This window comes from Megalobrama amblycephala, linkage group LG12 (assembly GCF_018812025.1).
Source record: "Megalobrama amblycephala isolate DHTTF-2021 linkage group LG12, ASM1881202v1, whole genome shotgun sequence".
In the NCBI taxonomy this organism is placed as follows: Eukaryota; Metazoa; Chordata; class Actinopteri; order Cypriniformes; family Xenocyprididae; genus Megalobrama; species Megalobrama amblycephala.
Genome location: NC_063055.1, coordinates 28154288 through 28180524, shown reverse-complemented (window position 1 = coordinate 28180524; position 26237 = coordinate 28154288). Strand labels below are relative to the sequence as shown.

Sequence of the window (26237 nt, the reverse complement as noted above, 5' to 3'; positions counted from 1 at the left end):
TCTGCAACACTTGCAGATTTTGGATCAGTTAATTGCTAGAAAAACAAACCAGAACACACATCCACTCACCACACACACATACAAAAGCTGTCTCACAATTTAGTAAGCTGACTTGCTGTCTAATGCCTTCATGCATGGACTCAAAACACTCTTAATTGGCTACAACTTCACTTACAGTACCTACACCATAAGAATAATGATGCGTATGTGATGCTTATCTCACAATTAATTTCAAAAAGAGTTTGCTAACATCAAACATCAAATACTGTTTACAGTTTATTACTTTTCAGTATGTATATTTATAGCATTTCAGTCAGTCCAAAAAAAAAAAAAAAAAAGGATATATGTGATGCTGCCTTACAATTCACTCAAAATGAGATATTTTTGGAACAGCCCTCACATCGGAAGTGTGCCTAGAATTCCTTAAAACACATTCTACGAAAGCAGCTCGCTAGTTTTGGTAACAAAGCCACGATTTACATGCAATCCATGCAAATTATACTGTATCCTTGCTTGTTTTGACTTGAAAAATCTCTCTCAGCCTATCTCACAGTGGGACATCAGATGAAATGTCTCCTGTGCTAATGCCTGAAGCTCTGTAGCTTATTATCTTATGTTTTCGTTTCCGCTCTGTTATTTCTTTCTCTCACTGGAAGATATTCCTGCCAAGCAGTCAAACATTTTTTTTTTTTCTTCTTTTTTTGGAATTTCTTCATTTTATTTGCCTCCTAATTGTATCTCTGATAATGCATTTTTTATAGCCATTGATAAACAAAGTTAATCATTCTTTAATAAATCAAAGTAAAAGAACAAGTGTTTTTTTCTATCTTTTTTTTACTGTATTTCTTGATACAGAACCAACTAGACTTGTCAAACAAAAATAATCCATCTGTCTGTCTGTCCTCTCTCTCTTCTCATCTCTTAAATACACATGTATGTCTCCAGATAGTCAGAGAAACAGAATAATATTAACACCATTTCCCAAATGCTGGCCTTTTCTTGTCAGCAGGAAACCACTTCAGTGTAATCTATTGGTATTTTCCTTGAGCAAAACCCAGACAAAGAATCATGTACTTGCTAGCATAGAAACAAGATGTTTTCACCAACAGCTATGAACTATGATTTGCTACATACTATTGCTAGTCAGTAACCTGTACAAGTTAGATAAGTGTGGCTGATTCTTATTCTAGAGAGCATTTGATTGCACAAAATTTGATGGGCCATGAATGCAGATTCAGTAATTAAATTTTTGGCCCTTTTTAATGAAAAAGACTGCAAAATTTAAATGTGCATATCTGCTAAAGGTTAATTTAGTCACTGTTTAGGAATACACTAGCATATATATTGTCTCAAGGCTAAAAGTGCAGTCACATTAGAAAAAATTCACAGATTATTGTCTATTGTCAATAGTGTATCATTGTATGAAGCACAACTCATACAGAAGCAAACCAAGCAGCAGCTCAAACCTAGCAGCTTTCTGTTGGTAAACGCAGTCACCAATTTTAACCCGTTGCAAAATCCTTGTGGTGAAATCTTTTGCCCTAATACGAAATTCCCAGTTGCATGCGATCTTATTGAAATGGCGTGATTTCGCCTGTCAAAATTTGTTGAACCACATTATTCATAACACACACTGAGTACCAAATCACATATTGCATAGTAGATACTACATTTGGTTTTAAACTTACTTCACGACCATTAAAAAAAGTTCTATATAGAACTCATAATCTTTAATCAAAATAACTTCCCCTCCCTCTTACAGTGACATCTCTTTTCTTCTCTGATGATGTGTTTACTGGTGTGAGGGAGGGGTAGCCTTTAAGTCACATGAATTACAGCAATAGCAAACCACAATAGCCCTGAACACACCAAGCTGACGCTGACGAACTAGTGGCAATGAAAGCAGACTGCGGGGTTGGCTCACGTCAGCACCGTCTGGGTCCAAAGGTGCCCTGACATACCAAACTGATGCTCGACACCCGACGGCCAAGTAGCACGTCCATTCTGCGCCTGCATAAGAAGAAATGCCTTTCCATACCAGCAGGTGGCAGTAGCTGAACAGCCAATCAGAATTATCAGATGGCCCGACTGACCGACGCCTATCCAACATGTTGAATCGGCCGAAAAAAGCTGACGAGGACTAACTTCAGCCGACCACTGTAAAAAAAATCCCATTAAATTTTATGGTAAAAAACCGGCAGCTGTGTTTGCCAGAACTTTACCGTTAAAAATACAGTAGCAACGTAAAAAAAAATCTGTTAAATTTACGGTAAAATAACATATTTCATTAACTGATATAATGTTAATTTACCAACCTAATGAAGTACTAATATCTGTTTTGTACCTTTATAATACACTGACAGTCACCAAACAAAGTGGTGATAAGAGTCACATGATGAATCAAAGTTCATCATAAGCAGCTTTTCCACAAGCTGAGGAGGACTATAATAATATATAGAAGGTGCACACAGTGTCATTCACACACACACTAAACACCATCATGGTAACATGCATGAAATTTTAAAAATGCAATAAACATTAATTTAACAACATTAGATGTAACATAAAACCCTAATGTACATAACTGATTAGAAAAAAATGAGAAAAACTAAGAAGAAACAGAGTTATTTCAACGAAAATATATCAAATGTGAAGTGACGCAGGGAATTGTGGGTATGTCAATTTACGGTTTTTCACTGTAAATTTTACAATGAATTGTTATTTTTCACTTCCAAAAACAGTATTTAACCGTAAAATTACATTAAATGTACCGTTAGATCTATTACAGTTATTCACCGTATATAGTACGGAAACTTTCTGTAAACAAAATGACAGTTTTTCACCGCAGCATTTTTATCTTTTACTGTTAAAATCACAGTCATTTTTTACAGTGTGGAACACACTGAGAAAAACTGCCTGGCGGCTGACCGATAGCTTGGTGTGTTCGGGGCTAATGATCCAACAATCCAATCATTTTTTTCTTCTTCTTCGAGTAGCCGTTTTCTTTGGATATACACCAATGAGCCAAAACATTATGACTACCTGCCTAAATGCTGTTGGTCTTCTGCCAAAACAGTGCAGACCCACCGAGGCATGTACTCTATAAGACCCCTGAAGGTGTCCTGTGGTATTTGGCACCAAGACGTTAACAGCAGATCCTTCAATACCTGTAGGTTACGAGGTGGAGCCGCCATGGATCAAACTTCTTGTTCCAGCACAACCCACAGAAAACTCATCAGACCAGGCAAAATTCTTCCAATGCTCCAGACCAGTTCCTATGCTTGCGTGACCATTGTAGACACTTTCGATGGTGGACAGGGGTCATCAAAGGCACTCTAATTGGTCTGTGGCTATGCAGCCCCATACGGAAGAGAGTGCAATGCACTGTGTGTTATAACACATTCCTCCCATAAACATCATTAAAATTTTGTGACTTGTCCAAGACCTCCTTTTAGCTTGGACCAGATGGGATAGCCTTCACTGTCCTTGTGCATCCATGAACCTGTCGCTGGTTTTTAGTTTGTGCCTTGGACCTCTGTTAGAAAATTCTCACCACTGCTAACTGGGAGCAACCCACAAGCCTTGCCGTTTCAGACATACTCTGACCCAGTTGCTTTGCCATATCAATTTTGCCCTTGTCAAAGCTTTTCAGATATTTATTCCTACCTATTTCTCCTGCATCCAACACGTTGATTACGAGAACTGATTGCTTACCATCTAATCTACCCAGACCTTAACATATGGCCCTGTTAGGAGATGATCAATGATATTCGTTTCACCTGTGACTAATCATGATGTTTTGGCTCATCAGCGTGTCACAGTAAGAAAGAAAAGACTATCGCAACTTCGGTTTCATGCCAACTTTAATGCTAAAGAATGAACGTGTTCAACTAAATCTAAAATATGTAAATCTAAACATCTGTCCACATGAATTTAATTAGATTATCATTTGAAAATAAGCCAGTTTTAAATGGCTGAACGCACACATTATCACCATGAAATACCAAAAAAGGAGTCCTGTAGCAGCATATGATAACAAGCCATGGGGGAAGCCTTATTTATCCTCAGCCTACATGTTTACTTTATGCTAACAAGTGTGACATTAGTTACAAAATAATCAGACTTTATGATTCTGGAGTTGGGTAGAGCTTCCACACATGGGATGAATTTTGTAAGGGAAAGTAAACAAAACATGGCAGCATTTAAACATCGTCACAGTAGCTGCAGCATTCAGGTTTTCTAAACAACCACATACTCATTTAAGTATCCTCAGTTACTTAATTCTGAATTGAATGCAAATGCTGAAAGCTACAGTGGTGAGTGAAGCTGGAAGGGAAAGACATTACAGGAGGAACTCTTTAATAACAACAGGGGTAAGACTTACGGAGACAAGTGTTTTCCATGAAGTCCTGTAGAAACTTCTCACACTCCTCTTCCTGATTCCCGCTGCCTTTGCAGGTACACCAGGGAGAGATGGTGAAGTTTGAGTGAGCTGCGTCCATGTAGTTAGGAGTCATGTCTGTACCTATAGGGAGAACAAATCAAACAAAATATCAAAATATCAAATCAAACAAAATATCATTCTAAGTAACGAATGTATATGATATTGAATTAGGAAATAAACACAGGCATCAACATTACTTCATCTTCAGAGATAAAATTTAGAACAATTTCTTTATGTTTTTGTTAGAAATTAAAAAATATGAATTAGTTGTACCAATGTAAAAGTCTTTACTGTCACTTTTGATCCATTTAATGCATCCTTGCTGAATAAAATAATTATTTATTAAAGGTGCTAAAGAGGATCTTTTCGTCGACTGAGAAACCAAAGACTGTTACTGAGTGTTTGAAATGAGCGCATGCGTAAGAACAACCCCCCTCCTTCACAGCTCATTTTGAGGGAACGCCTCCCAAAACTCATGCACGAGTATTGGAACACGAGTGTTTACCACCGGCATTCGCTGTGTCGTGTTAGTGGATTCATTATGTCAGACTCACCGCAGGTAACTCATAATCTGCAGTTGTTACTCCTGTCTCCTGACAAAAACATTGCATGCGGCGCCTGTAGAGTGTGGAAAGTTACTGGAGCGCGCAGCTGCGCACGTCTCGCACAATTAACGTAATGGCAGTGATTGACAACCAGAGGGCCAATCCTCGCACGTCTTTCACAAGGAACGTAATGGCAGTGATTGACAAGCCAGAGGGCCAATCGTTTACGCGATGATCGCGTAAACTATTGGCTGATGTTTTTAAGGCCCTACCTCGTGCACAGATGATGTATATTAATATTATTCCTTTCAGTGCATCTAATAAATAGTCTTTTATCAGTTAGTAAAGACAGTTTCAAGTAATATTGCAAAAATGTATAAAACAAAACATCCTCTTTAGCACCTTTAAAGTATTAATTTATTTAAAACAAATCATACCCCAAACATTTGAACGGTCGTGTATGTGTAAAAATAGTAGTAATAGTAGTTTCAAATTAACTTTTATTATTATTATTATTATTAATTGTATTATGTGCTTATAAGTTTCGACCTATTTCCACTCAATTGACCCTTCGCCGGGAGTTTGATTGACAGGCAATCTAACCAATCATAACACCAAATCCACTGTTATGTCCGACAAAGCTGTAAATTAACGTCGGTGGACTTGAACTTCAAAAATTGTGTGTACTCATGTCAACATTCCTTCTAATGTTTTTCATGTCTATTTGATGCTATAAATTAACTAGAAGGAAGAGATGATCAGTTCACGAGCCGCTTGAACAGAGACACCACATTAAAGCCACAAAACGGTATTTATTGTTTAAACTTCTTTAAAAATGTGTCATATCAAAAGTAACCAGCTCTGTCTTGTCTGTCGATGTGTCGTCAGGGTCCTCTTTGTTCCACAATGTATTTTTCACTGCGTGAGAACATGATGTGTGGTGTGACATCGGCATGGCTTGTCGGACATAGCAACAGTAACTAAAGAGGGCGGGTCTTTGCGAACAGTCAATTGTATTTCAGCAATTCAGAAAAGTAACGTTGAATTTGTTGGGTGTCAGTCAGTTTGACCCCAGCAAAAGCACATTCTAGAAAAATAGCCTATGAAAATCCACTGCATTTATTTCTGTTGAACATCTATACATCAAACAGAATTATGAAAAACATTCTTTAGCTCACCGATCAGTCTGGTGTAAGACGCAAGACAGGCCTGATAGTCATCGTTGAGGCAGCTGCTGATGGAGTGAGGGGTCATCTGACAGTTTGTGTGGAAATCAGCCAGTCGTGACCTTGGCAGAAAAACACAAGAGCAACAAGCCAACATGAAACTACATGAAAAAAACAAAGTACAGTCAGTCTATAGTTTTGCCTAGGGGTGAAATATTGGGGAAAGTCTGTGCATGTGTGTTTATGACTGAAGAGGCCAGCTGCAATACACAAAGGACAGAGTTTGAGTTTGTGCATGTTCAGAGGCATCTTCAGCTTTACACATCACTGCTTTTTCTTCAAGATAAGGGGAAATCATGACCATCTCTCTTTCTTTTGCTGTCTTTCATTCTTTCTCTCTCTTGTCCATTAGTTAGTCATCGTTGCTGACCGTGACCACAGCATGTTTGTGGTTCAGAGGCATCCTGGGGGTCAGGCAGCAGACAGGACATCCTCTCTAGAGCATAAGAGCTTCCACAAACACTTGAACTGTCTTCTTGTAGTCTATCTTAGCCCTCCATTCTCTGTCTGCATAAGGCAATAGATAAACCAGTGGCTATTTGTTGTTGCAGAGAATTTTAAACACTGTCAGACAAGTTTACAGTCTCTGTTGGCAAACAGTATTTCTGTCCGCTTCCTTCAGGAAATCTGGGAGCACTGCTGTGTGACCCAACAAGTGAACAGACACAATGGCCATTTCTCAATACACACAAACATCACCAGTCCAACCACACACACAGTCCTCTGTCCTTTTCATTTATAGTCATTTCTTTGCTGTTTGGTTGGTTATCTTATTCTGAACAGTCTTAAGTTTGCATTTTAAAATAATATGTGATTTATCAGCCTTGCAATTAAATCATTCATATTAAGGTAGCTCCATAGAAGAACTTTTCTTCCACCCCACTATTAAACCTGATTACAAAAGTTAGCTTTCATCATTATTCATTATTGTATTGTGCAGACATGATCTCATTTTAAAATCTCTTCCTTCAATGCCACTTGGCAAACAGTGTTGTTCAAGTGCCCTTTAGTGCACTTTAAAGTTAGAGTCAGACAGAAAGTACAGTTAGAAGTGGGTCTCTGTGGAATGTAGTACTAGATACAGTCCCAGCAGCATCCAGAGTATATTTAATTCATACACCCTCCCTTCTTTGTAAATGCACCTTTTAATTAACCTTCCCGCTAAAGACCCTGCTGTGATTTACATGTCTAATTACATCTGTTCACGCTGCTGGAATCAAATGGAGAGGTGCAAAAAATATTGATGTACCAGTTGGGTTCCAAACATGATATTAATTCTTGAAAGAATAGGAGCTGGAAGTCATAAAACTTCACAAAACTTTCCAAGCTCCCTGTTCTTACTTTCTTAACTATTGCACAATATGACAAACAGGCAAGATGTTTTATATTCTGTAATATATTTACCGTTTTTTTTTTTTTTTTTTTTTTTTTCAAAGCAAAACCACCAATGTCCATTGAAATATATATATACTTGATGAAATTTTGTCAAAAGCAAAGTTTATTCCTAAACATTTATAGTACTTATAAATAATGCAAAAGCTCCTATCATACATAAATTATTGTACGGGTTTCTGTGAAAAATCAAGAATTACTCTTTGCCCTGAGAAAATACAAAACAAAAACAATGCTACAGTCTTTTGTGAATAAAAGTAAGTTTGTGTCTGGTGAACTTCTGAAATTTCAAATTCCAAAGTTTCCTCTCAGTGTTTGTTTTATCATATTTACAGTTACATTTGATATTTTACACAGTTTACTGGTAATCGGCACATGGAATACAATTTACCTTACATTAGGGAATGGGTCATTGATGGGTCATTGTTTTAAAAAAACATAATGGAAATATAATTAATTAAGTGTTAACAATGAGATTATGTGGTTTTTATAATCAATTAACACTGCTTTTGTCATGTTTTACAAGATGGACAAAATTTTCACCAAAAAAAGTCATTTGGTTTAACCAAAATTTCGGTTTTACCGAAATACACTTTTGGTTATACCGAATGATGATATTTTCAAAAAATGCTAACAGACTGATATCTAGCTAGCTAGCTAGTTAGCTTGCTATCTAGCTAGCAAAAGAACAATCAAACATTTTATATTTAGTACAAGTTTTTTATATATTACAACATTTTCCATGTTTTATAGCGGTTGTACCGAATGACCTGATTTTTCGAGACGTGTATGAGCAAGTAAAAACATGAATTTTTCAAATAGTTAAAAGAGAGTTAGTTACTTTGCTTCACGACCATGTGGTCCTTTGCAGGTATCTGAATGATGTCACATCCTGTCATATGATACTGACTGCATGACTTTATCTAAAATGGTGTCTATATATTGGTTACTCCGAATGATATTAAAGAAATTCATTTTTCCGGATATTCTTTCTCATAACAAAGCAATGACTTCTACACATTATGTTTAATACCATTTTGCACTATGTTGATATATGATGTTATTATTACATTTATTACATTTTAAGATATTTTAATCGCAAATGAATTGGCTGTATTGGTCTTTGGACGGTTAAACCAAATGACCTTTTGACACTTCAAAATCTTTAAAATACCTTTATATGCAGCAAAATATAATTAAAAACCTTTTGGATTCGATATAATAGATCTAATTGTACTACCTTACATACTTTGGATGTCATATCTTTGTTTTTTTTATTATTGTTAAGGCCTTTGGACAAAAAAATGACCCGTCATGTCATTGATCCAAATACAACATGCAATCAATATGATTAAGGAATCAATGGATATTGTTATTTTATTATTATTATTATTACAGAGTGGTTGCTAAAAAACAACTGACTCACAGATAATTTTGTATTTCAAGTGATTTTTAGTTCATTTTGACTCTGATATAACCTAAAGTGATGATGTCTGAGTGGGAGAGATTTTTTTTTTTTTTTTGTAATTACTCCATCCATTTTGACAAAATGGTGTGACAGTGTGACCCATTCATGTGGTTTTGGCGTAACAAATCCATAAACGAGCGGCTTTATAAAATTCAGTAATAAGTAATTAGCCAGTCCCAGCAACGTGGAGGCACTGTCTTCTCTCATGTGACTTTTTGCTTGTATTTCTCAATGAGAAAACAATGAGCTCAAGGGAGGCGAAAGAATCGCAGCCTCCCTCTGAAACAGCGTTATCTTAAAAGAAATGTGGTTTATACATTATTTGATCTTTTATTTTGTAATATACGTTTTATTTTTGTATTGTTGATTACTTTCCTGCCATAGCCTTATGGGGGGAAAAAAAAGAGAAAAAAAAAAAAAACCCTATGTTCTTCAGCTACATCCTCCTAGACGCTCATGGTCATAGTGACACAAGTGATGGACACCCCATGTGTTAAGGAATCGAAATTGCTACTTGTCTTAGACTCAATCAATAGTAATATCTCTTATTCCCTCACCTACAGCTACGAATTTATCCAAGGATGAAAGACTCTGAAACTGGGCCTCCTTCTCTTTCTACTGCATTAACCAGCTAATGAAGCAAATAATGCTTGTCTTATTTGTTCTACATCTTATTTGTTCACTCTCTCTTACAGTATTAGTTGTAGTCTCCAAGCACATTTCGCTCTTCCTTTTTGTTTCAGTGTAATGAGTTTTTTTTTTTTTTTTTTTTTCTTTATAATTTTAGACAGACTTTTCTGCATTTCCATATTGGTCAAATGAAGTACTCATCCATCTACCAAAAGGGGAGGGTTGTTTCGTGTTTTTATATGTCTTATGGTAACTGAAATGTATCTTATTAGCAGAGGAGCTGCAAGAACCTACCAACAGTTATTTTTCATGGCAGAGAGGAAAGCGCAAGACAAGATAGACCAAGATAGAAAGGTTTTAGCGGCAGGTTTTGCCTTTCAGGTGAGGACAATATAACTGCTATAATTTACTGTTCACTTGAAGTTTAGAAAAGGCTGTCTAGGATTGTTTGGGCAGAAAGTGCTCTGGCATCAAGATAAAGCACATTTCAGTTCTCGCCAGTACTCCTCTATTATACCTGAGCGGACCACTCACTGCTCAAATTACAGCTTGTCTGCCTTCGAAGGGTTAGAAAGGTCCTTTTAGATTCTCTATTCTTTGAGAGAACCCCAAAATGAGCACCGCTAACAGTTTTATTTTTCATTTATACACACAAAAAGAATTGGTCTGAGATTCATTATCATCACATATATTTATAAAAAATCGGACTCCTAAACGTCAGTTTGTGTGGTAATGAATTTCAGTCCAATGCTCTTCAGACCTGTGGGGAATTAATATCTTTTAAACAATGTTTCTCGTTGCTAGGGACAGCACTAGAGCTGCATGATTAATCCTTAAAAGATCGCGATCTCAATTCAAACACCCGCCACGATCTCATTCCTAAATGACAACAATTGGGCTATATCTAATAAACCTTTGACAAAATCACACCAGAACATTCAAATATGTGTTTGTGCTGCCGCTGACCCAGAGAAAGCAGTTAGGCTAGCTATGAAACAGCTTTACAAACACTCTTTTCCACCACACAGTATTGTTATTTCCATGGTACAAATATTCAAATTATCACAGAAGTACTGGGATAAGTTTATAGTTTGGATATAAACACTGATATCTACGAAAGCAATCAAAATAGAGCAAATAACCTTTTGCTTGTAGATTGAAATAACGATTGTAAAGATTACATTGTTGCACAACTAGGTGGCGACAAGTGACTGTTTAAAAATGTATTTGTCATTGAATCATTCATTCAAGAGATTTGTTCAAAAACACTGAGTCATCCAGTAGTAAGTAAAGTATTTATGAGTAAGTCATTGAATCATTCATTCAAACTGTTATATATATATTTATGCTCAGTGACACATTTTTGTGTTGGTTTTGATGTTTGCTTTGGATCATTGTCCTGATCGAAGATCCAACCATGGCCCATTATTGGATTTCTAGCAGAAGCGGTCAGATTTTGATTTTTTATCTGTTGATATTTGGTAGAATCCATGATACCATATATCTGAATAAGATGTCCAGGGCTTCCAGCAGAAAAATAGGCCCACAACATTAAAGATCCAGCAGTATATTTAACCTTGAGCATGGGGTACTTTTTATCCATGTGTGCACCAAACCCATCTGGTGGGTTTGCTGCCAAAAAAGCTCTTTTTTTAGTTTCATCTGACCATAGAAGCCAGTCCCGTTTGTAGTTCCAGTCTTGTCTGACAACTGAATATACTGGAGATTGTTTCTGGATGAGAGCAGAGAATTTGTCTTGAAAACCTCCCGAACAACTTGCTGTTTGATTTTTTTTTTTTTTTTTTTTTTTACGCTTTCTGAGACTCAAGACTCAACTAATCTCTGCAATTCTCCAACTGTGATCCTTGGAGAGTCTTTGGCCACTCAAACTCTCCTCCTCACTGCGCATTAGGACGATTTAGACACACGTCCTCTTCCAGGCAGATTTGTAACATCTTTAGTTAATTGGAGCTTCTTAATTATTGCTCTGATAGTGGAAATGGGAATTTTAAATGCTTTAGCTATTTTCTTACAGCCACTTTCTATATTGTGAAGCTCAACAATCTTTTGCTGCACATCAGAACTATATTCTTTGGTTTTACTCATTGTGATGAATGATTACGGGAATTTGGCCTTTGTGTTTCCTTATGTTTATACTCCTGTGGAACAGGAAGTCATGGCTGGATAATTTCATGTTTATGATCACCCTGGTGTGCTAAAAAAATGTAAATATGAATGGGAATATACTTCAGAGATATTTTATTCATAAAAAAAAATTCTAGGGGTGCCAATAATTGTGGCCAACGTGTTTTGGAGAAAAACATGTATTTCATAATGTGATTTTCCTCCCACTTTCAATTCTTTTCCTTCAATGAAAGGTTAGATTTTTTTCCCTCATCATGTTTTCAGGCCACTTCGAGTTTGATTTTAACATGACACAAAGCAGTGATATGTAAGTGACAAATGTTTACTTACTTTTTAATTAGTCTTCACATAAACACCATCACTGTCTTCATTCAGGCCGATTCGACGAGAATGCGCATGAAAACAAGAGGCGGGATTTATCGCACAAACCAATCATGTCCAATCATAATATATATATATATATATATATATATATATATATATTAATTGAAATTAAATAGACTGCATCAATTTATATTGTCAGAACCTCTAGTAAATTGCATGCTATTATGTTTAGTTGTCTGATCAGAATTGTGGGAGAATCATGATCTCTATTTAAAACAAAAAAAATCCAGAATTTATCCAGAAATGTGCAGCTCTAGACGGCACTGAACCAAAGACAGTTTGCATTTATCTTAGGATTCAAGGTGTACCATGGCACTTTGTGATTATTTATCATTTATGATTCAGATATTATTGAGCCATTAGACATGTCAAGAATATGTATGTGTCTATTTGCTTTACTTTTAATGGACCATAGTCAGACAGCATATTAAATTTAACATGAAGCATAAAACAAGCCTGTGCAGGGCAGACAGAACAATCAGAAACAACCAACACCAAGGTACAGCAGTACAGCCTATTGAACAGACTGTACAGAATATCTATCCCTTATAGGGTCAAATGTTACTTGTTTATCTAATAATGGGAAGAAATGCGACAATCTGATGGGACAGAGGCCAGGTTTTCTTCATTTTTAAGTTGTTTTGCAACTAAAGATTAAAATCTGCTTTCATTGCACATGGACTGCCTGAATCTATGCCTCTCAATTGGCAAATGATGGAGTCACCCTATGCTTGAGAATGAAAGAGCTCTCCTGATGCTGGCTGGAAGGACAAAGTACTGAGCCACTTTGAGACTAATGATTGACACTGAAAAACAAAAGGGCTCTGCACCTTTCGCCAAGAAAGCAATTGAAATGGTCCAATCTCTATTGAATTTCAGACTTATCGATGTTGAGGGCCATTACTGGGCCTTATTACGTTAGATTCATCTTCCAACAGCGAGGGGGGCATGTTCAGATTTATTGATTCACCCCAGAGAGAAACATTTCTCCTCATAGTATATAGTAAACTTGAAATATTAGGAGACAGTGCTGCTTTTGCAGTCCATATGATTGTGACCTTAAGAATCTGTTCTATAATAGACATCATGTTTAATTTAACACAAATGAAAATGAGGATATGGGGGATAGACATACAAGTCTGTTGTACTGACACCTACATTGGTATGGACTGTTTCTTTCCCCTGCACAAAAGATATTTTAAGGGATGTTTCAGCTGTTTTTGCCCATTGCATGATTAAAAAGTGAAATAGTTTTAAAATGGTTCAAAGCTACAACAAAATCAACCATTGCACATCTCTGAGCATTGGAACTGGTGTTTCATTCCTTAACGAATCAGATTTTATGAACGATATGTTGAGTGAATGATTCAGTGGCTCACTCTGAATAGCTACTTCGTTTGAATAAGTAATTACTTTGCAACCATTAAAAAAGTACATTCTGTATAGTGTGAATTTGTGTAGTATGAATGTAATTCAGGCAATCTTATTGTCATGTGACCTACAAACGTCAACTGCATCGCTTAACTGGCCTCATGGAATAGAAAAGTATCCATTGTATGTGCACATCAGAATCTCGCTGGAAGTCATCCAGGAACTTTTTGCTTGCTGTTTTATTTTTCCTTTTCACACAGTGTTTTTCTGCAACTACAGTATATAATATGGAAGTATGTGATTTCTTATTTTGTTCATGAAAGAATCAGTACTTTGGAAATAGATTTTTGAATGAATGATTCACTCAGAAGGACAGTCACATATTAAAAACCACAAACCTCAGGTTTTTGCTCAATCACCAAATACATCCCGTCCACTAACATATTAGTTAACGTCATTTTCCTTTCCATCTGAAGTCCTTACAAATACCTTGCTCATCTTAGGCAGGGTTATGTTAGTGCAGAGAAGTGGGTCAGGGTACCTCTGTTAAAATCGATCTGTTCTTTGCTTTCTCCCTGTGAGAGCCTACCCAAATCTCTCAGACAAATCAGATGCAGTGGAAGAAAAACAACAGAGAGGGGACTTCAAACATTTTGATGTGTCGCATCGATCCATCTTCACATCTATGCATGAAAGAGCCCCAGAGCTGAACAAGCCAAATGATTTGATGCCCAAGTGCCTCCTATGCCTTTTGTGTCTTTTATGGGTCTTCTTCCTCATCTGCTGTGATATTTTACACAGATGTATCCCCAAACAGAGGTTTTAGTTAAATAATTCAGGTATTCCCCTCTTAAGTAATGAAGAATGATTCTTAAACGGTCCATTGTTCTGGATATGTCTGTTCTGGTCAACCACTGTTGATCTTTATGATGGCAGAGGTATTTTTCATGGTTTGTCTGCTCTCACTCCATTATTCTATGTTTATACCAAATCACTTGCTTCTGTCATCACATGTGCTCTGTTCCAAAACCTGGTGAGCTGCCTACAGAGGCATTTTCAGTCATCATTGGAGTGCTCCCAAAACAAAGGCTGTTCTAGTCATCTAAATTATGTTGAGTATGGTAGATAATAGTGTTGTAGTCAAGACCAACCAAACCGAGACAAAGTCGAGACCAAGACCAAGACAAGACCAGCACTCCTCAAATTCATCTGAAAGATCTACATTTACTGCCTATGAAATGTATTGTTTTAATCAATAATTACAATTAGAATAATAAGACACTATATAGAGCTGTTACCAATCAGTTGAAATCACTAACAATAAAGTTCATCTTTACACTGCAGAGGTGGAACAGAAGTTGCATCTGAATTGGTACAATTACAAATGCATAAATTATGTTGAGATTAATATTTTAAAAATAAAATTTTGTTTATTGAACATTTGTAAAAAATCAAAATCACGTTTGCAATTGTGCTCATATTAGTGAAAATAGCCCTCTTTCTTGTGATAATGCTTAATTATATGTTATAATATTAATATCAAGATCTTATACAAGTACTTTTTTGCAATCATATCTTGAATTGTTGGCACAATACCCCGAAATAAATGTTCATGTCTTTCTTTCTTCAGTCGAAAAGAAATTAAGGTTTTTGATTAAAACATTCCAGGATTATTAATGGACTTCAATGGCCTCCAAACGGTTGAAGGTCAAAATTACAGTTTCAGTGCAGCTTCAAAGGGCTTTAAACGATACCAAACGAGGAATAAAGGTCTTATCTAGCGAAACGATCTGTCATTTTTGAAAAAAAAAAAGTGTAAATGTATATGCTTTATATAAACAAATGATAGCCTTCCAAGTGCTTTCACCAAAACCATACTTTCGTATTTCATATACATTTTTTTTCTCGTTTCACTAGATAAGACCCTTATTCCTCTTTTGGTATCATTTAAAGCCCTTTGAAGCTGCACTGAAACCGTTCAACCGTTTCAACCGTTTGGAGGCCATTGAAGTCCATTATAAGGAGAATAATCCTGGAATGTTTTCATCAAAAACCTTAATTTCTTTTCAACTGAACTAATCCTTTAACAAAGAAATGCAACTGCAATTTAGCGATATCCCCGCAGTTGTGGTCTTGACCGGCCTTGAAATAAAATCCAGTGTCCTTTTAGTCTGAGACCAAGACAAGACTGAGACCAAATGCGGACGGGACCAAGACAAGACCAAGACCTTCAAAAAATAGTCTTAAGGGGCACCTATTATGCAAAATTCACTTTTACATGGTGTTTGACCATAAATGTGTGTTGGCAGTGTGTGAGCAAAACCACCCTAGAATGAGAAAAATCCACCCAGTGGTTTTTTTACAATCTCAATAATTCATAAGCACTGTCTCAGAACGCCCTGTTCTAAGATTGCTCTCACTGTGACGTAGAATTGCGCTAAGCCCCACCCACGTGGTTTGATTGACAATCTGGTTTTGGCATAGACCCCGCCCTCGGTGATCGGTCAACAATCCTCCATTGTTTCAACGACAGCCGGTAATGTCTCCTAAGAAACATAAGTGTTCTGTTGTGGGATGTAATAATGAACATAGTAGTTTTCACTTACTTCCGACATCAAAGCCACTGAAAACGCAGTGGATGGATTTTATTTACGAAGGAAAGGCGCCACTCAAAATTCCAAAATACGTTTATGTTTGCGCGAATCATTTTTTGACTGACTGTTTTGAGAACGAGGGTCAATTCAAAGCAGGTCTTGCTTCAAAGTTAATCCTAAAGTGTGGATCGTTGCCTACTGTTCGCGATCCAACGTCTCCTCCAGAAGAAGTAAGTGTATTTAATGTTTTTTGAGCAAATAGTCATTTCAGTCGATGTCAGCCAGTTCAATAACAAATGCGTCTAAAGTTGTTGTCGTCGTCGTAGAATGTCTGTGTATATAATTTAAACCTTGTTTGTATAGTGTGTATCCACACGTATATATATATTTTTTAAAGATATTGTATTAAAAACTGTGTATGTTTTCCGGGATGGTCTACCATACATGATGGAGTGACTTGAAGTTGTTTCATCCGTCTTGTAACCTTTGATACAACAAATAGCGTCAGACAGTTTTATGTCACGTATTATTTTTTGCAACAATTAACGTTACAAATGTAAATAAATTAATACCTGTTCTATCTCCCTGCAGCATATATTTTCTGGTTCTGTAGCCATCTTCTCACATTTGCCACATAAGCACCTGTACGACAAGTAATGTCAACATGACGCAACTGTTCCCTCGCATAAATATAATTTCGTTTGTACTTAGCAAACGTTATCACAGTATTTGTGTTTGTAGTTTCAAAAAATTGCGCGAACGTTATCACAGTGTGTGTGTGTGTGTGTGTTGCACATCCATAATTGCAAAGGGGACGCGATTAAAACTCTATAAGTACATAAATGTATCAAATAACCATTCAGAGACGTCCTGCTCCATTCTCAATTGTGTTTCTTCTGCCGGAGTCTCTTCATCATCTGGGTCTGATTCCGGTTCAAACATGTACGGCTGAATGCCATACAAAACAGCGGGTCTCTCACTCTCAGCCATTCTGCTTCTACCCTCTGTTTATTGCCATAGGTATGCAAGTTACGCCCTCATCCAAAGGCAGGGCGGGGATATGCAGCTCATTTATATTTAAGGTGGTACACACCAAAACAGCTCTTTTTAAAACAGGCCCCAAAAATGACATTTTCAAATGGTTATAATAAATTAACTGTGGGGTATTTTGTGCTGAAACTTCACAAATACATTCTGGGGACACCCAAGACCAATATTACATCTTGTAAAAAGGGGCATAATAGGTGCCCTTTAAGACCGGTCTTGAGTACTACAACAGTAGTAGATAATATGTAGTTTGGAATTTTAGAATTCAGAATTTTAAGGTATGATCATCACAAATATTTTTTGTGGAGACAATCCCAAAATGCATTGTCCCTAAAGGCCCATCCAAACCAAGGACAATAAGTAGCAACTGTTTACACTTAGTACAAAGAAAACACTTTTTGTTGCTATTTTACACTTAGTGCAAATAGCCGCTGCCTCATAATTAACAGCAGGTTAATAATAAACATTGGTGTAGATGCTTAGTTAATGCTATAGTTATCAAGTTATAAGTTTATAATTATCATTCTAGGTATGAATGGGCCTTAACTAACAGTGAAACAATAAATCCAAGATGGCTGATCAAGCTCAAACTCTATTGAAATTACGAGTTGAGTTGCTGCCAATGTAGAGCAAATCATTCACTTATTAGGCTCCTTGATGGAAGATAAGTTAAGTCACTGAATTAAGTTTAATGCTGCCTTCTAAGACTGCCTATGTAAGGAGTATTACTTATCACTCTTATAACAATGCTAACCTGTGTCAATCTCATTTGAACATTTATCTTCCTTGATACCACTTCAGCAATTTCAGATAAGATATGAACATGCCAAACAAACTCAACCTCGAAAAGGAAGCTTCTCTTCCTCCCAAGGCCTTCTCAACTCAATCCCTGAATCCCAATGTGCATTCTATCCATCCAAAATAGTATGAGATTACAATAATTGTGTAAAAGCATAGTATGTTGAAAAGAGTTTGGCAAAAGTCTCAAAATAGTCTACTATTTCCGAAGTGTGGATCTGTGCACACTCTAATGGCTGATATTGGCCACAACCCATTGCGCTTTGGAGAAGAATTCGGTTCAGAACTAAAATCACAAATAAAAAGGACATGGCAGATGTGTGAGAGATTGACGGTTAAGTAGAGATTCCCTGACAGGGGTTTGATATATTAATAATCAATATCTAACCTGACAAAAAAAATATACAATGTAATCTGTTATATGTTCCATCTGCAACAATACTGTGATTTTTAATAAAGATATGGATAGCACACTAGCAAAGCAGATATATTTGGCAGATATATCAACTATTAAATCCATCATTATGCAAAAAAACATTAGCAGAATTCTCCGACTGGCAGATCAATGTGCTACTTGTTTTTCCGTATGGTAGGAAGAATTGTTTTAGTAGTGCAAATGTGGAGTGTGTATATGAGGATGATTGACAGGCCAGTTTACGGTGACAGAATGCACGCAATTATGCAACAGAGCATAATTCTGTCATGGTAGTGTGCCTACTCTTCTGCTACACACTCTACATTTTCTTCACAAAGAGTACACTTTTAGGATGCAGTATTAATAGGCGAATTGGGACATAGCAAATGTCTCTTTGTTTTAGTTAAAGGTACACAGTAGCAGCCTCCAGGTGTGTAAAACCCCTTCATTATTACAGGTGACCTGGTTTTGTAGAGCACATTATGACAAACTGCTGAATCATCTTGCTTACACAACAGAAACACAACCAGGCCCTTCAATGACACAATTTTAATTCAGCTCCTTGTCCAGGCTTTTATTATTCAATGAGTGGGTTAATGCAAGTCATTCATCGCCAACAAAAATGCATTTACTACACAATCTATCAAGTGCATCCAAAACCCTTGACCTTGTTTGACTTAATAACCTCCAGTTATTTTCACATTACATCTTTACTTGAGTTTCTGCTCGGGCAGTTGCTGCCAGACTCATATTCAAGACACTTTTTCTAGCCAGCGCAGTCAGTCACTGGCTTGGCGCCCTGCTACCTGCAATCCATTACCTAACCATGCACCACACTCAGACTGATGTGACTGGCTACATCCAATTTGGTCATCTAGCTTCCCTATCGCTCCACATAAAGCCATTCAACATGGCCAGGTCAAGAAACCTTTCCATACTTCAGCAGAATGCACTGTGATGAGCTTAGCAGAAATATAAATCAGTGGAAGACGCAAGTTGATTATATAGTATTCAGTAGGTTCAATACTGAAAAGTATTATATGTTCATTTCTGAAAAATATTTACCCCGTATTTGTGTTGTGCTATTAGCTCAGCAGCAAACTAACATCAATCTCTAAAAGTCAATTGTGAGTTGAGTCTTCCATGCCCTTCACATAGGCTTAAACCTTCCCAAATCACCATCTTTACGTTTCACTGCACATCTTTTTGTTTTTCAATGTAAACTTGCGTTAGACGGACATATTTGACGACTGCTCTGAATCTTATTGCTTTTAGTCTCCCCTCATGGAAAAAGAAGCACTTAATTATATTAAATGTGCACTTGTGTACTTCAAATCTTAAAAGAATATTAAAAAAAAAAAAAAAAAAAAAAAAACTGTACTTGCAGATAATGTAATACTAATTAAATGAAGGACACTTCAGTTTACTTAAAGAGAGTACACTTTAATGAGAGTTCCTTAACACTTGATTACACTTTAAAAAGTGCACTCTGCCAAATTAGGACTTTAAAAAGTTTCAATAGAAATGACATGAAATTATATTTTAGTTTATAAATGCATGTCAGTACGTTTGGCAGTGCACTTTAACCGTATTTCAAAGACAATAGAAGCAATTATCAAATTACATATAAATATGTACTTACGTCCTACATTAGTGCTTCAAAAAGTACTCTAAAGTTGCATTAATTATGAATTTAAACTATAATTGAACTGTTCATACTTACTGTACATGTATTCTTTTTAAGTATGCTATATTACACTGCCCAGCCAAAAAAAGTCGCTGTTTGGATTTTAATAGGCAAATACTTAAAGGTGCCATTGAATTGAAAATTGAATTTACCTCGGCATAGTTGAATAACAAGAGTTCAGTACATGGAAATGACATACAGTGAGTCTCAAACACCAATGTTTCCTCCTTCTTATGTAAATCTCATTTGTTTAAAAGACCTCCGAAGAACAGGCGAATCTCAACATAACACCGACTGTTACGTAACAGTCGGGGTGCACGCCCCCAATATTTGCATATGCCAGCCCATGATCGAGTCATTACACAAGGGCTGCCAGTATTAACGTCTATATGTACACAGCTGAATCATCAGACTAGGTAAGCAAGCAAGAACAATAGCGAAAAATGGCAGATGGAGCAATAATAACTGACATGATCCATGATAACATGATAATTTTAGTGATATTTGTAAATTGTCTTTCTAAATGTTTCGTTAGCATGTTGCTAATGTACTGTTAAATGTGGTTAAAGTTACCATCGTTTCTTACTGTATTTACGGAGACAAGAGCCATCGCTGTTTTCATTTTTAAACATTTGCAGTCTGTATAATGCATAAACACAACTTCATTCTTTATAAATCTCTCCAACAGTGTAGCATTAGCCGTTAGCCACGGAGCACTATCAAACTCATTCAGAATCAAATGTAAACATCCAAATAAACACTATACTTACGTGATTAGACATGCTGCATGATGAACACTTTGTAAAGATCCATTTTGAGGGTTATATTAGCTGTGTAAACTTTGTTTATGCAGTGATAGAGTCGAGAGCTCGGAAGGGGGCGGAGAGCGCACGATTTAAAGGGGCCACAGCATAAATCGGCGCATTTCTAATTATGCCTCAAAATAGGCAGTTAAAAAAATTAATTACAACAAATCTATGGGGTATTTTGAGTTGCAACTTCACAGACACATTCAGGGGACACCTTAGACTTATATTACATCTTGTAAAAAAACGTTTGATGGCACCTTTAAGAATCTATGAATGGATCATTATTACAGTGATTATGTTTCTAGCATGTTATATGTTTGGCAACGGTTCTTTTAACCCTTGAAGATGGAGTGTGTAGCTTTTCATTTGTTAAACGACAATGTAGGAAGACACATCATGGCCATATTCCATGATGACAATGTCAAGATTCACCAGGGTTAAAATTGTGAAAGAATTGTTCAGAGAGCATGAAGAATCATTTTCACATATGAATTGGCGCCTTTGAGTCCAGACCTTAATTTCATTGAAAGTCTTTGGGATGTGCTGGAGTAGACTTTACAGAGTAGAAAACTGCTGGGCAGTGTATTTCCACAATAAGCACTATTTTTAAAAGCATGCTAAATCGTACTTTTTCACATTTTCACATATTTCACTTTATGTTAAGCTGAAACGCCTCTAAGACTTTTTGATTCAGCTGTGCTGCATCTCATCTTTATAAACATAAGAACACATTCGTTGTGAACGGCCCCTTATGTAGACAGCAGACATCAAGCTGCACTGCACACCTTCTTGTGAGTCATTGTGACATTTTAGAATGTCTTGTAAAGTCAAGGGTCAACAAAGAAAATTGACTTTGAAAATTTGTTGATATCCCTGTTATTCACTTACCTTAGTTGCTGCAACAAGCATATTTAAGTCTTTCTCTCACATCTGGCATTGCTGTGCAAAGATAAATAAACTCAGCAGTGGGACAGACTGCTCATTTGGCATGTTACCCGTATTTGGAAAACACACCACATCCTACTGCACGAAAGCCTGTCAGATCCATACTTCTCCAGCTGAACCATGACCCAGCTCCTATTGTGGAGGGATCGATAGCTAACCCTGTCATTCTGTGCTTTATTTGCCTGGACTGTATGCTTGAAACCAGTTTTGACTGCTCCTATATTTGGCCTACCACCAGTCCCCATCAAAACAGATAAACAACATTCCTGTACTATAAATCAGGGCTAAAAAATGTGTATTTGGGAGAGAGAGAGAGAGAGAGAAAAAAAAAAACACTCATGCAATTGCTTCAGATACTGTGCTAATGGGCGCCCAGAGTGCTAGACTTAAAGTACATTCTTCATTCTGAGAAAAAAAGAAAGAAAATCACAATGCTCCCAATCACCACTGTAAGGAGTAGAAGCTACAATAACAATCTTCCTAAAACAGACCTCTGAATGCATCAGAACTGGAGATATTGAAACATCTGATCTGACAGAACGACTTGAGCGAAGCTAAGCTGGTCAGGCTGCTCTGGTTTGCAGGTTTTAAAGGGGTTTAGGGTACTTATTTTACTTTTTTTTGTCAGGCTGGGAGCCTGATCAGCTAAATGAGCTGATAACCAGCTAGACCAGTTCACATCAGTGAAGACCAGCAATCTTAGCTGCTAAAAGCTGTTTTTTCCCCCTATAGCAGGGCTGTACAACAATTTTATAGACCATTAGGTCTGGAATGTATGGCCATTCGCCTACTTAAAAATCAATTAAAAAGCCATCATCTATGTATTACACCTGAGGATAGTAACAGTAACATTAATCACATAAATGACAGTGTAAAACAAACATAACAATAAGAGAAATATGATCTCAATTAAACTTCCATATGCAATTCCATTTAAACCTCCAGAAATATAATTGTGGTGATATGGCCTCATATTAAAGTCCCAAGAAAGATAACTATTTTAGTGTCCACACAAAAGCACTATAAAATATAAGCTGCAGTTATGTTTTATGGCACTTTAAAGGCTTAAGCTTTTTAAAGTCAGGTGGATTTGCCTTTAATTAAATCATAAAAACTCAAGAGTCTTGCATCAAATACTGCATTGACAAACTCTAGATAAGTCAAGCAGTATGTGAACATTAGACCTTAATAAACAAATCATATCAGTAGTCATGCTGCTTATTCAGCCTCTGAAAAAAATAAATATGCCATGAACTTTCACTCTGCTCAAAATGCAACTGAAGAATGAGAACGAGAAATGAAGATGAAGAATGAAAAATGAGTTTTGCTAAAAATCTCAGTTATTCCTCTGCTGAAACTATTACATAACACAAATAATACCAGGACTAGGATTTGGGCTAAAATACAAATGAATTAATTTGTTGTGTCATATTGACATAAATAGGGCATGGTTAGGGGCAGTCAACTCAAGCTCAACATGCTTTATGAAAGCAGGAATACAGACTACCAAAAAAGAGAGGATAGTGCCATTAACCCTATAAAGCCTAGTGAAACCTACTGAAAATCCTGTTGAACACAATGTACTATACGCCTTCTGTCATCTGATTGATAGTTTATACTTTTGTTTACCAAGTAAAAGGTATTTAGTACAATTCTAAAAACAGATCATGGTACACATTGTTTTTAATGGACTGAAGCAACTTAGGTTTACTTGATCATCCTTAAATCATTTTTAAACAGAAATGGGCACTCGAGTTAGAGACTCGGACTCGAGTCGCACTCGAGTCGCATTTTAACAGACTTCAGACTCGTACTCGAACTCGACCTGAAATGACTTCAGACTTGACTCGGAATATTTTAAAAACGACTCAAGTCTTTTACCCTTAACTACTGATATAATAAAGAAAGAATTTGTGTTGTGTTTAAATGGTTTTATAATATCTGCGTCACATATATTTCCTCACGTGTCGTGGTAGATTGGACTCTTGCCATAGAATTTGATTACGTATGTCCATGCGCATAAACTCCGAAATGTCATAATAAGAGTCCCATGCAACAAGATAGGAGCCACCGTGCCATATGTTCTTTCGTTTGGGTTTATTATCACGTCAGATCAGCTAGATGCACAGAATGTGGGAAAACAATTAAAGACACCGGAACAACATCATCAAATTTTATGAGACATCGCATCCACAAAGGCTAGTCACATTAACTCACACAACTAACTATTATATTGTGGTGTAGCTGCATGGCTCATTTGAATAGCCAGCCTGTTAAAATATGAACAAAAAAAATCTAGACTTTAAACCTAGCACTACGTTTTATCAATCTTCATATTATTTGCAGCTTTTCTATTTCTTAATGTGTGTCCATAAGAGAGAGAGATAGAAAGAGATTTTAATCCATTTATTACTTAAAGCTCATATTTTAACGTATCACAATCTGCATGTGTAGAGTTTTATATTGAGATTCTTAAACATTCCGAAGTTAGATATTTTCTGATAATGAATGTCGTCACTAACAACGAAGCTGTATAACAAACAGCTGTATAACAAACTCACTGGCGCCATCTTGTGTCCGTTTAGCGGCTGTATTGAAAATGACTACTTGTGTTGCCAGGATGACTGTTTTGTACATTGTAATGGATTATAAAGCAAAAAACTGGATGTACATTATCCCTTAAATCATAGGACCTTAATTTCAAATAAAACAGATTATAGAAAGATCATATAATTTTTCTATATAATACAACTAGGATAAACTAGGATTTTTTTTTATTTATTTTTTTTTTTTTTTAATGACTCGAGACTTGACTCGGACTCATGACAAAAGACTCCAGACTTGACTCAGACTCCAGCTTAAAGACTTCAGACTTGACTCGGACTCCAGATAAAAGACTCGTGAACATCTCTGTTTTTAAACAAAATAATGTTAAAATTAAAGTATCAAATATGATACATCAGGATTTTGAAGTACTTTGATCATAAAACGAATCATTTAAATATCATCCTAATGCAGGGTTCAGACTACATAATATTTTTGTTGGTTACGATAGGCACTGTGTCAGATTATATGATTTTAACTCCAAAAATCTTGTCGTGTTATGGACAAGAAATATGTCAGACTACGCGTTGCTACCCGATCATTCATCGCTCACAGTCTTTAACAACGTGCGTGTTGTCATCAAGAAGGTGACTGACAGAAGGTTCCATGAGCGTAAACAAACAATGGCTAGCAGTTTGTTTTTTCTCTGTCTTATCATCAGAAAAAGCGGATACATGTCTGGATTGCATAGATATTTGGATTTCCTCCAAAGAGAACTGAGGTAACATATGTTTTATATACATATGAGAAGAGGAAGAGTTGTTGTAGTAGAGTGTTGTTACCATGCCATCATTTTATGCCTGCTTCACAAACAAGGGTCAATTCAACACAGTTTGCATTCATTTCCACAAAAGATTAACATGACGGCACATGCTAGTCGATGAGTTGAATCAACTCCACAGCAACTACATAAATTTACCCACAATCGCTCTAAGCGATTCTGAGCGGAGTAACTTCCTGTTGACGTTCGAAGTGTTGTCAAACAAAACAGAGGCTAGCTAGACCCTTCCTCCTACTCCTCCTGGCCCTCCCCTCCGTGCTTCCTGAAACAGTCATGAACGCGCATTTAAAATGTAAGTAGCTTGCGTATTGACGCTGCTTTTCGGTTATTGGCTGGAGCATGTTTATTATGTTAAGTGGTCCAGGCTGCACCAGTTTGTTTTTATTGCAGTTTTCGGAGCTTGTGGCGACTACAGAGGCCGTGTTTTTTTACAGTGTGTTCAGGGGACAGGCAGCTAGCGCATAGTGAGGAGATGTTTGCGGTATGTGACAAAAAAAAAATTGGGCCTAAAAACGCGTCAAATCGCTTAGAGTGCCTTTAAAGGTGCTCTAAGTGATCCTGGGTGGAGTAACTTTCTGTTGACGTTCGAAGTGTTGTCAAACAAAACAGAAGCTAGCTAGACCCTCCCTCCTCCTCCTCCTTCCCCTCCCCTCCGTGCTTCCTGAAACAGTCATGAACGCGCATTTAAAATCATTCTTGTCGGTTATTGGCTGGAGCATGTTTATTATGATTCGTGGTCCAGGCTGCACCAGTTTGTTTTTATTGCCGTTTTCGGAGCTTGTGGCGACTACAGAGACCGTGTTTTTTTTACAGTGTGTTCAGGGGACAGGCAGCTAGCGGATAGTGAGGAGATGTTTGCTGTATGTGACAAAAAATGTTTTGGCCTAAAAACGCGTGACATCACTTAGAGCACCTTTAAGAAACATCCAAATGCATTTTAAAATTTGTAACT

At 36.7% G+C, this 26237-nt stretch overlaps 1 protein-coding gene across 2 annotated transcripts in view; it reads right to left on the bottom strand.

Annotated features, from left to right (window-relative positions):
- Positions 1-26237, bottom strand: part of gfra2a (GDNF family receptor alpha 2a) — a 104676-nt gene that overhangs the window by 16125 nt on the left and 62314 nt on the right. For both annotated transcript variants that reach the window (XM_048210353.1, XM_048210352.1), the window contains exons 5-6: positions 6168-6277; positions 4385-4525 (exon numbers count right to left, since the gene is read on the bottom strand). In XM_048210353.1, the coding sequence (XP_048066310.1) occupies positions 4385-4525; positions 6168-6277 (251 nt within the window). The remainder of the gene's footprint in view (positions 1-4384; positions 4526-6167; positions 6278-26237) is intronic.